General features: G+C 42.3%; 1 protein-coding gene across 1 annotated transcript in view; it reads left to right on the top strand.

Annotated features, from left to right (window-relative positions):
• Positions 1–16564, top strand: part of LOC110369629 (WD repeat-containing protein 7) — a 116891-nt gene that overhangs the window by 15435 nt on the left and 84892 nt on the right. The window contains exons 14-22 of the mRNA XM_064042233.1: positions 326–467; positions 1492–1549; positions 2030–2191; positions 4604–4724; positions 7708–7871; positions 9199–9293; positions 9871–9955; positions 10467–10535; positions 11018–11110. Of these exons, the coding sequence (XP_063898303.1) occupies positions 326–467; positions 1492–1549; positions 2030–2191; positions 4604–4724; positions 7708–7871; positions 9199–9293; positions 9871–9955; positions 10467–10535; positions 11018–11110 (989 nt within the window). The remainder of the gene's footprint in view (positions 1–325; positions 468–1491; positions 1550–2029; positions 2192–4603; positions 4725–7707; positions 7872–9198; positions 9294–9870; positions 9956–10466; positions 10536–11017; positions 11111–16564) is intronic.

Genomic DNA, 16564 nt, shown 5'->3' with positions numbered 1-16564 from the left:
CGTATACTTTGTCATATTTACTACTGGACTATTTTTGTAAAAATTAAATCTGTTAGCATCATTGATATACAAAAACCTGTTTTGTATATCAATGGTTGGCATAAATAAACATTAATGTGCATGAGTTTCTATACACATTATAGCGAATTTCAATCGTTTTTTGTTGTGTACGCTTGTTTCGTAAATTCATTCATAGATTTATTTTTGGTTATTTATTCGGTTGACTTTTGTCATAAAGGCCCGACAGTCAGACAATATCCCTTAATAAATCCCGAATGTAATTTATAATACGATGTATTTACGAAGTAAAATATTTTCCCTACAGATACGACAAATCCCACCTGGTATCAGGCGGCATAGACTTCGCAGTGTGTCTGTGGGATCTATTCAGCGGAGCGCTGTTACATAGGTTCTGTGTGCACGCGGGAGAGATCACACAGTTGATTGTGCCGCCTCATAATTGTAGCGTAAGTATTATTTATTACCTTTATTTCAGACATACTAGGGCCCATAGAAAATAAAAATACACATAGATAATACACTTGCAATTTTCCCGCGGTTTGACCCGCGTCCCGGATGGTGTTAAAAACTTCTCCCGGATCTAAGCTACCTCCCCTCTAATTTTCAGCTTAAACGGTTCTTGAGTTATAAAATGTGTAACTAACACGACTTTCTTTTATACATATATATAGATTAGCTTTTTATCGTGGTTTCACCCGCGTTCCGTTTGAGCTTCTGCTGGTACCGGGATAAAATATAGCCTATGTTACTCGGGAAGAGTGTAGCTTTTCAACAGTGAAAGAATTTGAATTCGTTCAGCAGTTTTCCAGCCTTCACAAAGAAACAAATGTTTCCTCTTCATTATATTAGTATAGACAAGCCATGAGCCAGCTACCCCCGGTTAGACTGGAAGCCGACCCCAACATAGTTGAGAAAAGGCTCGGTAGATGATATAGACTAGCTGTATCCCGCGGTTTCACCCTTGTCCCGTGAGAACTGTTTCCCACCTGGTATCAGGCGGCATAGACTTCGCAGTGTGTCTGTGGGATCTATTCAGCGGCGCGCTGCTACATAGATTCTGCGTGCACGCGGGGGAGATCACACAGTTGATTGTGCCGCCTCATAATTGTAGTGTGAGTATTATTATTTGTTACTAGGTGTTTCCCCCGGTACCCGAATATACTAGTTACGAAACACAGAGAAGAAGTAGCCTAAGTAGTTATAAAAGTCATCCTGATGTATAAGCCATAATACTGCCCAGTTTCATCAACCCATCGAGCAGTTTTTCTGTGACATTGCAACAAATGTCCATAAATCCATACATATCGCGTTTATAAATATTATAAGTAGGAAGGGATAGCTTCCACCTGCGGTTTTAGCCGTGTGGTGTGTGAAATACTCCCCGCACTTGGATAAAAAATTGTATATTGAATACCTCGATAAATGGGCTATCTAACATGCAATTTAGTTAATTTTATTTTCTTGTTGCAGCCTCGAATACAGAAATGTATCTGCTCAGTGGCATCAGATCACAGCGTTACGTTACTAAGTAAGTTTTATTTCTTTAATTCACTCCGTATACTTACACGATACTTTCTTTTAGTATATTGACATGAATGAAATATATATTCCGTTCGACTTTCGAGTTTGTTACTACTTTGACTTTACGCATAATGCTCACTTTCCACCAAGGCAGAACGGAGAAGTTTTGAAACGACCGATTTCGTTATTCAAACATCTTGTTCCCTCAGTATCGATCAATGCCAGAGTAAGACCATATCTGGGTCTTAATTGTCTCCCTGCTAGACCAAAGTCATGTTTATAATTAAATTGACATCAAGGCTTTCATGAACATGGTATCTTTGATTTTTAATCAGTGGTGTTCACATGGTCTGTTTCCGATCGGTCCTTTTAGAAATCACTGGGGTTGACTTATTTGCCACAGTGGATGTCATTGGCCTGAGATGATGATGATAACTTGTCTCTTCTTCTCCCACTAGCTTTTAAACAACTGTCTCTTTCTTTTCAGGTTTGACAGAACGCAAATGCGTAACCCTAGCCTCCCGTCACCTGTTCCCCGTGGTAGCCATCAAATGGAGACCAGCAGACGACTTCATGGTGGTCGGGTGTAGTGACGGCACGGTGTTCGTGTGGCAGATGGAGACGGGGCACGTGGATAGAGTGCTGCATGGTAAGTGGCAGGTGACACTGGTAGACTCGTGGTGCTACATCAAGTGGAGTGGAGCAGACGACTTCATGGTGGTCGGGTGTAGTGACGGCACGGTGTTCGTGTGGCAGATGGAGACGGGGCACGTGGATAGAGTGCTGCATGGTAAGTGGCAGGTGACACTGGTAGACTCGTGGTGCTACATCAAGTGGAGTGGAGCAGACGACTTCATGGTGGTCGGGTGTAGTGACGGCACGGTGTTCGTGTGGCAGATGGAGACGGGGCACGTGGATAGAGTGCTGCATGGTAAGTGGCAGGTGACACTGGTAGACTCGTGGTGCTACATCAAGTGGAGTGGAGCAGACGACTTCATGGTGGTCGGGTGTAGTGACGGCACGGTGTTCGTGTGGCAGATGGAGACGGGGCACGTGGATAGAGTGCTGCATGGTAAGTGGCAGGTGACACTGGTAGACTCGTGGTGCTACATCAAGTGGAGTGGAGCAGACGACTTCATGGTGGTCGGGTGTAGTGACGGCACGGTGTTCGTGTGGCAGATGGAGACGGGGCACGTGGATAGAGTGCTGCATGGTAAGTGGCAGGTGACACTGGTAGACTCGTGGTGCTACATCAAGTGGAGTGGAGCAGACGACTTCATGGTGGTCGGGTGTAGTGACGGCACGGTGTTCGTGTGGCAGATGGAGACGGGGCACGTGGATAGAGTGCTGCATGGTAAGTGGCAGGTGACACTGGTAGACTCGTGGTGCTACATCAAGTGGAGTGGAGCAGACGACTTCATGGTGGTCGGGTGTAGTGACGGCACGGTGTTCGTGTGGCAGATGGAGACGGGGCACGTGGATAGAGTGCTGCATGGTAAGTGGCAGGTGACACTGGTAGACTCGTGGTGCTACATCAAGTGGAGTGGAGCAGACGACTTCATGGTGGTCGGGTGTAGTGACGGCACGGTGTTCGTGTGGCAGATGGAGACGGGGCACGTGGATAGAGTGCTGCATGGTAAGTGGCAGGTGACACTGGTAGACTCGTGGTGCTACATCAAGTGGAGTGGAGCAGACGACTTCATGGTGGTCGGGTGTAGTGACGGCACGGTGTTCGTGTGGCAGATGGAGACGGGGCACGTGGATAGAGTGCTGCATGGTAAGTGGCAGGTGACACTGGTAGACTCGTGGTGCTACATCAAGTGGAGTGGAGCAGACGACTTCATGGTGGTCGGGTGTAGTGACGGCACGGTGTTCGTGTGGCAGATGGAGACGGGGCACGTGGATAGAGTGCTGCATGGTAAGTGGCAGGTGACACTGGTAGACTCGTGGTGCTACATCAAGTGGAGTGGAGCAGACGACTTCATGGTGGTCGGGTGTAGTGACGGCACGGTGTTCGTGTGGCAGATGGAGACGGGGCACGTGGATAGAGTGCTGCATGGTAAGTGGCAGGTGACACTGGTAGACTCGTGGTGCTACATCAAGTGGAGTGGAGCAGACGACTTCATGGTGGTCGGGTGTAGACGTGGGACGGTGTTCGGTGGCAGATGGAGACGGGGCACGTGGATAGAGTGCTGCATGGTAAGTGGCAGGTGACACTGGTAGACTCGTGGTGCTACATCAAGTGGAGTGGGCAGACGTGGTGGTCGGAGTGGCACGGTAGTGTTCGTGTGGCAGATGGAGACGGGGCACGTGGATAGAGTGCTGCATGGTAAGTGGCAGGTGACACTGGTAGACTCGTGGTGCTACATCAAGTGGAGTGGAGCAGACGACTTCATGGTGGTCGGGTGTAGTGACGGCACGGTGTTCGTGTGGCAGATGGAGACGGGGCACGTGGATAGAGTGCTGCATGGTAAGTGGCAGGTGACACTGGTAGACTCGTGGTGCTACATCAAGTGGACACCAGCAGAGGAATATACAGGAGAAAATAACAAAGCCACAATTTCAGAGAAAACATAACTTGAGTCACGAGCTCCGATTCTCATCGGATCTCTTTGGCCACTAACGGATAAAAACTATTATGATCTTTCCCATCTCCCGAGCCTTTTTAGCCAACTATGTTGGGGTCGGGTTCCAGTCTAACCGGATGTGGCTTTACAAGGAGCGACTGCCCTATCTGACCTCCTCAACCCAGTTACTCGGACAATCCAATACCCCCTTTTTTAACAACTTCAAAAATTATCAAATGACCCCTCCCGCTGTGGGTTAGCAGCTGTGAGGGAGTGTCAGACTCTTACTGACTAAAAACCGTCGTGTTCCGTCGTAGGCATTTTATGTATTAGGACCGCGGTAACTCTTTCGAACAATCCCGCAGCCCCGACAGGCCTTGGCCCTGCTGGGCTCCACTGGGGGACCCAATACCCCTTGGTTAGAATTATAATTTTTTTAACTATTATGACCTTTTTGCACAGTAATCAATAATCTTCCATTCTGTTCTCATCAGGTATGATAGCCGAGGAGGTGCTATCAGCGTGTGATGAGGCGTTAGCTGATGACCTCGGCGGCGGCTCACTGGCGGGGGGCTCCAGTGACGGCCTCGCCAACCCTGCTGTGCACTTCTTCAGGTAATACTAGCTGTGATGAGGGTACTGTTTCCTGCATGTGGGTAAAAAGTAGCCTATATGATATTTTGGTACATATAAGTTAAATTGCTGTCAAGTTTTGACATAATCCATTTTATTGTATTTTAACTAAATTTTGACATTTGTTTTGTGTCAATTCATCAATCAATTTTAATATTTTATTTTGTTAAATAGTGTATGCCTAAGGGTAGCTTTTTGAGTTACTACCATTAAAATTACTATTAAGACCTACTATATCGCCAAAAAGCACACTAATAAATACTTTGACTTTCCATCCGAGAGTTTTTGATTGAAAGAGTAAGAAAGTTACATACTCACATCTAAACGCTTTTATGATATTAGTAGGATGTTCTTGCTCATCATACTAAATACTTTTCAATACGATAACATTGTGATCCAAGTGTTATTATATCAAGTATAGATATGCTGGGGAGTGAGTCAGATACTTTTACCTTTATTAGCGATGCGCACGGGACTGTAAGCTGGCTTGATCACTGTATTACAACTCAAGCGGCTAAGATGACTGTTATTGATGTGAACGTAATGTATGACACGAAGTGGTCTGATCATTTCCCACTGATAATTAAATGTAACCTACATTTAATAAACCCTAAGATATCACCTAGAATAGACAATGTTAACAAAGATGTGTTATGGGGCGTAAAGAATGATGATCAAATAAGAATATACACAAAAGAGTGTCATGATAGGTTAAAATGTATAGACTTTCCCTCTGAGTGTTTGAGTTGTGCTGATAGTTGTTGTAGTGACCGTGGCCACAGGCTTGTTTTGGATAAACTTTACACCGACATTGTGACAGCTCTTCGGGATGCGGCTACTTTGGCAGGTCGGGGAGGTAGCAAGAAGAGGATGTGTGGCTCGCGCATAGTGGGTTGGAACAAATATGTCAGCGATGCTCACAGGGCGGCTAGATCAAAGTTCCTAGTGTGGGTAATGTCGGGAAAACCTAAGTCCGGTATCCTTTACTCCGAAATGTCCGAGAGCAGAAGGATATTCAAATCACGGTTAAAATGGTGCCAAAATCATCAGGACCAAATAAAAATGGATGCGCTTGTGGTTAAACACAATAAAGGAGACTTTCGTGGTTTCTGGAAGAGTACCAATAACATAAGTGTACGTCAGGGCCTCCCTGTGAGCATTGACGGTGTGAATGACCCTAAGGAGATTGGGAATGTTTTTAAAGACTATTTCAGTGTTAAGTCATTGCTGGGTCCGGTGGCAACAGTGCACAATGCTGACCCTCCCGGGTTTCAAAAAGTGGGGATTCATTTCAGAGCAAAAGACGTAGTTCAGGCCTTTAGAGATATGTCAGGAGGAAAGTCCCCAGGACATGACGGACTCAGTGTTGAACATCTAAAACATGCCGGGCCTCACATCGCAAGGGTTCTGGCTGTGTTCTACTCGCTGTGTGTGAGCCATTCTTACCTACCGGCGGACTTTATGAAAACTGTGGTGGTGCCTATAGTGAAAAATAAAACGGGAGACCTTAGTGACAAAAGTAACTATAGGCCTATTTCTCTTGCCACCGTGATAGCAAAAGTGTTTGACAGTTTGCTTAACACACAGTTGAATAAATTCGTGGTAATACATGATAACCAGTTTGGGTTTCGCCCTCGCCTATCAACTGAAAGTGCCATACTGTGTCTTAAGCAGACTGTCAAGTACTATACAAATCGTAAAACCCCAGTGTACGCGTGCTTCCTCGACCTGTCAAAGGCATTTGACCGTGTGGAGTATAGGTTGCTGTGGGATAAGCTGAAAAGCATAAATGTGCCACTAGAACTCGTCAGCGTGTTCCAATACTGGTATGCTCAACAGACCAATAATGTCAGATGGGCGGGGGTAATGTCGGATTCGTACCAGCTTGAGTGCGGCGTCAGGCAAGGTGGCTTAACATCTCCGACCCTATTTAATGTGTACATTAACGGTCTAATTGTTGCACTCAGTAGTCAACATGTTGGTTGTCACATTGATGGTGTTTGTGTAAATAATCTCAGTTATGCGGATGACATGGTGCTGCTGAGTGCATCAATCTGTGGACTGAGAAAGTTAATACAGACTTGTGAGGAATATGCCTGTGGTCATGGTTTAATGTACAATGTTAAAAAAAGTCAGTATATGATCTTTGAGACAGCGGGTGCGAGATGCCCAGTAAACATACCTCCTGTGAAACTTAGCGGTGTTGCTCTGGAACGAGTTAAACAGTTTAAATACCTTGGGCATATCGTAACTGTTAGTCTTGGAGATCATGCTGACATGGAAAGGGAGCGGAGGGCATTGTCTGTTAAAGCGAATATGGTCGCTCGCAGATTTGCGAGGTGCTCACGCGAGGTCAAAGTGACACTCTTCAGAGCGTACTGTACTTCGCTGTACACGTGCAGTCTGTGGGCGCACTATACTAGCAGAGACTACAGTGCCATCCGCGTCCAATACAATAATGCATTCAGGGCAGTTGTGGGATTGCCCCGATACTGTAGCGCCTCGGGTATGTTCACAGAATCGCGCACCGATGGCTTTCAAGCTACTATGCGCAAACGCGCGGCATCCCTAGTGCGCAGAGTGCGGGCCAGTGCCAACACTATTTTGGCGATGATCGGGGATAGGCTAGACTGCCCTTTCATAAAACACTGTTCTGACAGGCATGTAACTGTGCGAATGCCAAACAGAAAATTTTAATTTTATTTCATTTTATTTTATTGTATTTTATTGTATTTTATTTTATTTTATTTTATTTCATTTTATTTTAATTTTGTAATTGTGATGTATAATTGATTTATTAATATTGTTTGATTGTATGTATAAGTTAATTATTAATATTGTTTGTGTGAATTTCTGATATGGGTGAATTTGCCTGAAATAAATGACATTTTATTTTATTTATATATAATGTTTCTTAGAAAGCCGTTTTTATATTACTTACAACAATATAATTTTGTTCTGACAGAGGTCTCCGCCACCGCAACCTGACGGCCATGCGAGCAGCCACACAACGGGGCCTCGCAGCCCTACAGCACAGCGGCCCCGCCGGCAACGCGGGGCCCCTAGCCGAGCCTGCCCGCGCCAGGAGGGCCCAGCTCACCGTCCAGGGCTTCCGCAGCAACCCTGCTGGTGAGTTCCCTCAGGGTGCAACACAACGCGGGCCCCTAGCCGAGCCTGCCCGCGCCAGGAGGGCCCAGCTCACCGTCCAGGGCTTCCGCAGCAACCCTGCTGGTGAGTTCCCTCAGGGTGCAACACAACGCGGGCCCCTAGCCGAGCCTGCCCGCGCCAGGAGGGCCCAGCTCACCGTCCAGGGCTTCCGCAGCAACCCTGCCGGTGAGTTCCCTCAGGGTGCAACACAACGCGGGCCCCTAGCCGAGCCTGCCCGCGCCAGGAGGGCCCAGCTCACCGTCCAGGGCTTCCGCAGCAACCCTGCTGGTGAGTTCCCTCAGGGTGCAACACAACGCGGGCCCCTAGCCGAGCCTGCCCGCGCCAGGAGGGCCCAGCTCACCGTCCAGGGCTTCCGCAGCAACCCTGCCGGTGAGTTCCCTCAGGGTGCAACACAACGCGGGCCCCTAGCCGAGCCTGCCCGCGCCAGGAGGGCCCAGCTCACCGTCCAGGGCTTCCGCAGCAACCCTGCTGGTGAGTTCCCTCAGGGTGCAACACAACGCGGGCCCCTAGCCGAGCCTGCCCGCGCCAGGAGGGCCCAGCTCACCGTCCAGGGCTTCCGCAGCAACCCTGCCGGTGAGTTCCCTCAGGGTGCAACACAACGCGGGCCCCTAGCCGAGCCTGCCCGCGCCAGGAGGGCCCAGCTCACCGTCCAGGGCTTCCGCAGCAACCCTGCTGGTGAGTTCCCTCAGGGTGCAACACAACGCGGGCCCCTAGCCGAGCCTGCCCGCGCCAGGAGGGCCCAGCTCACCGTCCAGGGCTTCCGCAGCAACCCTGCTGGTGAGTTCCCTCAGGGTGCAACACAACGCGGGCCCCTAGCCGAGCCTGCCGGGGCCCAAGAGGGACTCAAAACTGCTCAACAGACTTTTATATGGTTTTGACTAATAGTGAATATATTTTAAGTGTTTTTAGAAGTCTTATGGCCATTTTCACCAGTTACTGATAAATCAAATAACTTTATTTTCGGTCTGCATTAGTCCATAGATACCTTATATACCTTAAAGACTAACATACATATTATATTAAACAAACATTTTTAGTATATAAAAAACTTAAATCTGTGTGATAAAGACTCCGATCACAGGAACTTACCTGTCAGTTAAACTATAATCTTTGGTACCATATCATAGCAATATCTAACAGAAATTATAAGCAGCCTTTATATTACAGATAGCATTTACTATGGGATAATTGACTGACACCAGTAACCAATGAAACCGGGTCTAAAAGACTTGAAACTGTTTTATACATATAACTTGATATAGAATTAACTTTATATTTTATCTCGTAGATCCGGAGAGCCACATCCTATTCTTCGACATCGAGGGTCTGATAGTGGAACTCCTCAGTGAGGAGTATTCCGCCATGAGTCCTGCTAGTTTGGAGGTAAATATATATTTTCATCACCATCTGCCCAGCCATTTCTTACTTAGACTTTCTGGGTTTTAACTATCTGTAGCGACTCGACTTTCAAAGAAGTATTAGTTACAGCAAAGTTCAAGTGACCTACACCTTTTATTTTCTGTCAAATTTTCGGTCAAAAGTAAAGCGTTGCCATCCAATGTGACAATGATACCAGCGTCTTGGGTATGCTTCCTTTGGACGGCAATGAAAAAGAATTTTTGATGCCGTGTATTGAGAAAAGTATTTATGTAGTTTAGAAATAACATTTTTGTGTGATGGTTATTCGTAGCAGTGGGTCTGCCACCTTTCCTAACTTGATTTCAATTACATGAGAATTTGCTAATTTGAAAGATGATATGAATAAGAAGAGAGTGAGTGTCAGTATGACGAGTGACAGGGGAAAATGGAAGAGGATAACATATTGCGCCGACCCCTAATAAAATTGGGAACAGGGCAGGAGGGAGAAGAGAGAATTTGCTACAGTTGGCAATTTTTTTCCTTCTTATTGTATTTCTTTTTGTCACTATTTTAGTTACATCCCATATTATATTTCCCGTAGGCTGCCGGTTTAATAACGAGCGAGTACATGAAGGTAGCAGCTTTGACGCAGTCGGCCAGCCCTGACGCCACCAAACGAATATCAGGTGATTATATGCAAATATATACTTTATTTATAAAGTTTTAAGGGTCATTTTTGAATGGGATTTTTTGTGGAGCTCGGTAACGATTTGTGTAGTGTAATAAACAAATATCAACTTAATGTACTAAGGGTTAAGGAAAATTTTTGTGTGGCATATTTCGTGGTATAGCATGATTCTTGCGAATAAACAAATGGCAACTTTATTTACTGGGAGTTAAGGGTATTTTTGTTGCTATATTTTGTAGTGCTAGGTTATGCTTTCTGTAGAAAAGTAACTTTATGTTCTAAGGATTGAGGTTCATTTTTGTATGGGATATTTCCTTGAGATGGGTATTAATGTTTTTGTAGTGTTTTACACAAATATCAACTTTATGTACTAAGGTTTAGTGGTCGTTATCAAAAAGAGTTGCGGGATTTGTACAAAATATTTTTCTTCATCATCATCATCATCAAAATATCAACGTTACAACATTTTAATATAAAATATTTGTCACACATGCTTACTAAACGGATAGATTTCTTTGGCCGTGTCAAAGATAAGGCTGGAGATATGGAAAGGATATTAAAAGAAAAAGATAAACATGGTGGGTATATAGAATATACAACTAATGAAATATAGTAATACATTCAAATAATAACCTTATATCGGAGTTCCGTCTGTACCCCTTGGGAACTACTTCAGGCATCGGGATAAAAAGTAAGCCTCCCGTCGATAAATGGGCTATTTAATAATACTGAAATGTTTTTTAAATACGATATGTACCCGATATTAGCGCGTTCAAGTAAACATATAAATCATCGAGTCTTTAACTTAATAATAAGCCTGTACTATTCCATGTATAGACTCCACCAAAGTGTAGCCGAGAAGTTTTAAACAATCAATGGAATTTTTCAGCTCAGGAGTTTGACTGACTGCCGCGGTGATGGTTATTTGAAAACTTCTCCGCTCCGCTCTGCTTTGGTGTCTGGCCCTTATATGCTCTAGTTTTATTGTTCATAAAATTACTACATTTTGTTATTACATTTTGTATACCTACATTATTCTAACAAATACATTTTCCAACAGGTATACTGGCTAAAATGAAGGAGGGTGCTGAAAACATGCAGACTAAGTTACAGGCGAAGGCCGAACAGCTGAAAGGTCATCTTGAGGCTAAAGGTAGGTGCTACACAGGTGCAAATAAGGTGAAGACGTAGGTGCTGATATAGGTGCTACACAGGTGCAGAGGTGCTCTACAGGAGCAGAAATAGGTGCAACAATAGTGCTGAGATAGGTGCTATATAGGTGCAACAAAAGTGCTGACTAGTTGCTACATAGAAACAGAGGTGCTCTACACGTGCAAAAGTAGATATAACAAAGGTGCGGATATACATAGGTGCAGATATAGGTGATACATATGTGATAGGTATGATGCAGAGCTGCTCCACATGGGCTAAATAGGTGCAACAAAGGTGCAGAGTTATTTACTACATACGTGACGTGGTAAGTAAAGAATGTGTTGATTTCATGTCATTTTAAATTCGTTAAAAAATTATGCTACATAAACTTTTATTTTTCTTTTTGACATAGATTTTGCATTAAATTTTGACATAAAAAATATTAACGCAATTGATAATGACCATAAGTGCAATGAACACCTCGGTATGAGGAGCACATGTTGAAAAGTTATACTTATTAACATTTAATGGAGTTCCTAAAGAGCCTACAAAAACCAGGCTTTCTTTTGGTACATGAAACTTTGAAAATTTTACGATAAAATCATGAAAAATTGCAAACACAAAATATTAATAAACTTTTCAAGTTATGACATAAGTAAAAACCTTTCGATAAATGAATTATGTACAGAACTCTTTCTAAAATCCAGCATGGTCGAACCTAGCCATCGTTCGCGGCGCAATCTCGCAAAGTCTGTACACGCCTTTACACGTTACGCCTTGATAATGTCTGATTGACGCGAATTCCAAACCTCAATTTAATGTATCTTATTACGAGAATAAATTAGTCGGCTTTATCTGAACCCTTTAGGTAATTGACGCATAAATTGTATGGCTTTTAATATAAACTAAATGATATGAAACGGAATTGATAGGCGGCTTACATTTTAATTCAAATTCAAATTCAAATCTTTATTTGCGTTCCATATGTAATACAGGTGGTATCTTATAAAGTTTAAACAATATATTTGAAACAATATGGACCCGGTAGGGCACAGCATAAAGAGGTAGGAGAGGTTTGCAGTACTTATAATAATTGCCTAGTTTAGTTTTATTAAATCTATACTTATTACTAAAACAAAAAGGTGTGCGGTCGCTAGTATAATAACTTTAAACTGAATTTCAAAGGAGAACTTTCTTTGAAATTAGCTTAATTTGTCTCAAAGTTACTATACCTATCTCAGGTCAATGGTCAATCATATGCCGAAGCTCACAGTCAGACAGTTTTCTTAAAACAACTGGTTACTATGAATTTTCACTTTCAAGTTTCAGAGTGTAAGTATAGCTGTTTTAAGAAAAACTAAATTATATGTTATGATTCTACTTATAGTCTTTGTCCGGTGATTTAGGATTGCTGGCCTGGTCCTGATATTCACTAATGCTCTTACTTTGATACAAGCTAACGACGCGCAATGCTTGGGTATAAACATTGTATTCATATTTCATATGCCTTAACAACATTCTTACCACACAACATAGACCTAGGATAATATGTTTCAATCAAACCTACACAAGTTACCTAGGTAACCTAGCTATAGGTAACTCCTAGTTAGGGCTGCCATCCGTCCGGGTTTCCCCGGATTTGTCCTCTTTTGGAGGCCGTCCGGGGGCCGTGCGGGCAAAACCCGGACACTTTTCATGTAAGGAAGCACCTCATTGAATTTAAGTATATGTTAATAGTAAATGGATTACAAATTAGGTATAATATTGTTTAAAAAAAATCGTATTCGTTCGGAGAAAAAATGCGATTTACGCCAAATGTCCGGGTTTTTTTAATGTTTGACCGGGTTTGGCGAAATTCGGGATGGCAGCCCTACTCCTAGGCAACCTAGGTATTATAGTGCCTAGGCGAGACTCGTCTAGGCGTGGTTACAGCCTTGTATATTGTTTAGACTGGTTCGCCTACGTTAATATGTTGCGGTGCAAGTGGGAACGGAATGTGGGTGGTTTGGGAAAGTACTGATAGGCTTTTTGTGATGATGGATTGATTGTATGTGCGTATGCCTTTCTTTTGTTGGAGGAGTTTATATTATACTGATATAGATTTTAGATAAAGCAAACCGTATTCTTCTTTGTCGTTATCACTCTTGAGAGAGTGGTCGTGGTCATCACTTCAGGTGTTGGTGGCAAGCTTTACAACCCTCCGCCACTCCCCTCTGATGGCCGCCTTCCTCGTGCATTCGTAGAGTGACGATGAGCCATTTACTGCCGCTTTTATCTGGTCAGTCCACCTCATAGGCGATCTTCAAAGCAAACCGTATACGTGTATGTAAAACCGTATGCTTCTTATATTTTTTACAAATTTAAAACATCGCTGCATAAGCCAAAAAGATAAATGACATATTTAAAAAACTAAAAAAAACTATTATGACCTTACTGTAAAAACTTAAACATCTGTCGAACACTTGTGTAAAAAAATGTGACTTATCTCAACGTCATATTCTGTCATTTTTTAGACAAGTGTTCAACAGACTTATAAAAGTTTTTGTGGTACGACGGTTATATTCCATTCCAACTTTAACCGTTACACGAATTATCAGAACTGCAGTTTAGCAACTCAATTTTGATTTAAAGGTGTCGGTCAGCTATCTATATGATCATTGAATTATTAGGACATGACTGTACATGTAATTTACTAATCATATTGTAATGCTTATTGCCTATATCACGCCCTTATTTCAAGAGAGACAGTTGTACCTACCCTATTTCATATTTATCACGCTTTTTCAGAATTAGGTAGAAGGTGTACCCTTATTTTTATCTCTAATTTATAATAAGAACTACTAGAACTAGTATTTCCCCACAATTGAATGGATGTTATTGAACATAAAAACCTTCCTCTTCAATCACTCTATTAAAAAACCGTTTGAAAATCGGTTGCGTAGTTTTTAAAATTTAAGCGTAGGTACAAAGGGACAGAAAAAGCGACCTTGTTTTATACTATGTAGTGATGAAAATTACACATTAATATTCACATCTGCTTAGTCTTTTTCCGACTATAATAGGGTCGGATACCACATGGAGCGAATTCCTCAACCTATGTTATCCGGGAACAACCAACAACATAACGTTATTGGTAAGACAATATCCAACTTACTGACTTCGATAGAATGCAGATCTTAAGGGTTATTTCTCTGTTTATTAATATTTCCCAAAAAACATAAGGCTTAAAATGTGCAGTTTTTTGCCACTACCAAGCCTCGACTCAGCTTGCAGACCAATTTATACAAGCTGCGTTATATTTACAGAGGAAGTGCAAATATATACAATATGCTAATTATATATGCGTAATGAGGTCTTGTTTATTCATTCTGCACGGTCGTCAAGGTGATCTACATTCATAAATTATTTCGTCCAAATGATACCACGGGACATACTGTTGGGTGTGCCGGCGAGCTTGCCAACTTATTGGGCGTTCGGTTGTGATTCACAGTTCTTGAGACTGGACCTATACTCCTATGAAATAAATTAAGAATAAGCTGAGTTTATACGACACTGTTCATAAAATAATCTGGTTTAAAACATACGTATTTGCCCTTTGAAAATAAATTTATTTTTATTAGATCATGGGGTACAATGCCACTCATTTGCCATACTTAATTGCACATAAAAAAAAACTTCTTGGGTGTCACGATCACGATAGAAGTAAAAATTTACAGGAACATTTGATCCTATAAGGGTAAAGTAAAACTCGCGATCATCATACATGCTTGTTGTTATAGTGTATGTAACGGCAACCCACTGTTTTATTAACATTGAAGGATATTGTACATAGTTAGGAATATATATTATATTTATATGGTGAAACTAATAGTCCCAATAACTTTAGACCAATTTCTTTATTGCCAGTATTTTCAAAGATATTAGAAAGAGTGGTCAATAAACGTTTAGTGAAGTATCTTGAATCCAATAATATTTTATCACCAAATCAATTTGGATTCAGGTCAAAACGCTCAACCGAGGATGCAGTAAAGTTACTCACCCATAATATTGTGCATAATCTAGACAATGGCAGGGCATGCATTGGTGTTTTCCTAGACCTTGCAAAAGCCTTTGACACCGTGTCAATTCCAATCCTACTGCGACGTCTGGAAAGCATCGGTGTCAGAGGTATTGCTCTTAATTGGTTCCAAAGCTATCTCACTGGAAGACAGCAATGTTTAAAAGTAGATTCATGGGTTAGTTCCTCCAGAGGACTGTCCTTTGGTGTTCCGCAGGGCAGTGTTCTTGGTCCTACTTTATTTTTAATTTATTTGAATAATCTTGCCTCGTTAACATTGCGAAATGCTGAAATTATTTGCTATGCCGATGATACCGCTATAATATTCCATGAAGCAAATTGGAGTGAATGTTTTAGAAGCGCGGAATACGGAATGACAAAGTCTTTGAGTGGCTCTCTGATAATCTACTGACGTTAAACACTGCGAAAACGAAATACGTATGTTTTCATAAAACCGCGATTTCATCTCCCTTGGTCACAACTGATATCAAAATTCATGAGCGTACTTGCAATAATACACCTAATGTTAACTCCTGTAATTGTAACTTCATTCAACGAACTCATACCATCAAATATTTAGGCGTCAATATCGACGAAAAACTTACATTTAGTGATCACACAGCAGCTCTATCAGCTAGGGTCAGAAAGTTGATATATGTTATGAAACAAATAAGAGACGTAGCAAACCCAGATCTTGCAAAATATATTTATATTGCTCTTTGCCAATCGATTGTAACGTATTGTATTAACACCTGGGGGGGTATTGCTGCGTCACATTTAATCTCATTGGAAAGAGCTCAGCGGTCCGTGCTAAAGGTTATGCTAAAAAAGCCTATAAGGTATTCCACAGCACTTATTTACAATGAAACGAACTTATTAAGTATTCGCCGCCTTTACATAAAAGCTGCTATCTGTCTTACACATAAACAAATATTAAAATCTGAATCTTACAACAAACTGCTGACAAATAGAATATTTAGAATCCCGGTACCCACAGTTAATACTTCCTTTGCACAAAGATTCTCAAATTTTTTATTTCCTTATTTATACAACAAAATCTGTAAAATCTGTAAATTTAAAGACGACACGGCGCGCGTAATTCAATCAAAGGTTACAAAATATTTAAATGATTTAACATATAACGAAGTAGAACAGCTACTAAAACCCACACGGTAAGAGGATGTAAATTTTTTGCACATAACACACACACACACACACACACACACACACACACACACACCTCGCACACAAACACACACATTGTCTTTTTGTTATAATTACTTTTAGTCTTGTACTTGTATTTTGATCTCATTAGTCCTTAAGGAAACCGTATTGTTGATAGCCGCGATACAGGCTTTGCCTAGTGCGGTTGTCATTGTAAATTATTACTGTATACTC

Source organism: Helicoverpa armigera, chromosome 27, assembly GCF_030705265.1.
Source record: "Helicoverpa armigera isolate CAAS_96S chromosome 27, ASM3070526v1, whole genome shotgun sequence".
Lineage (NCBI taxonomy): Eukaryota > Metazoa > Arthropoda > Insecta > Lepidoptera > Noctuidae > Helicoverpa > Helicoverpa armigera.
The sequence above is the reverse complement of the archived record's forward strand: the minus strand, read 5'-3'. Positions and strand labels throughout refer to the sequence as shown.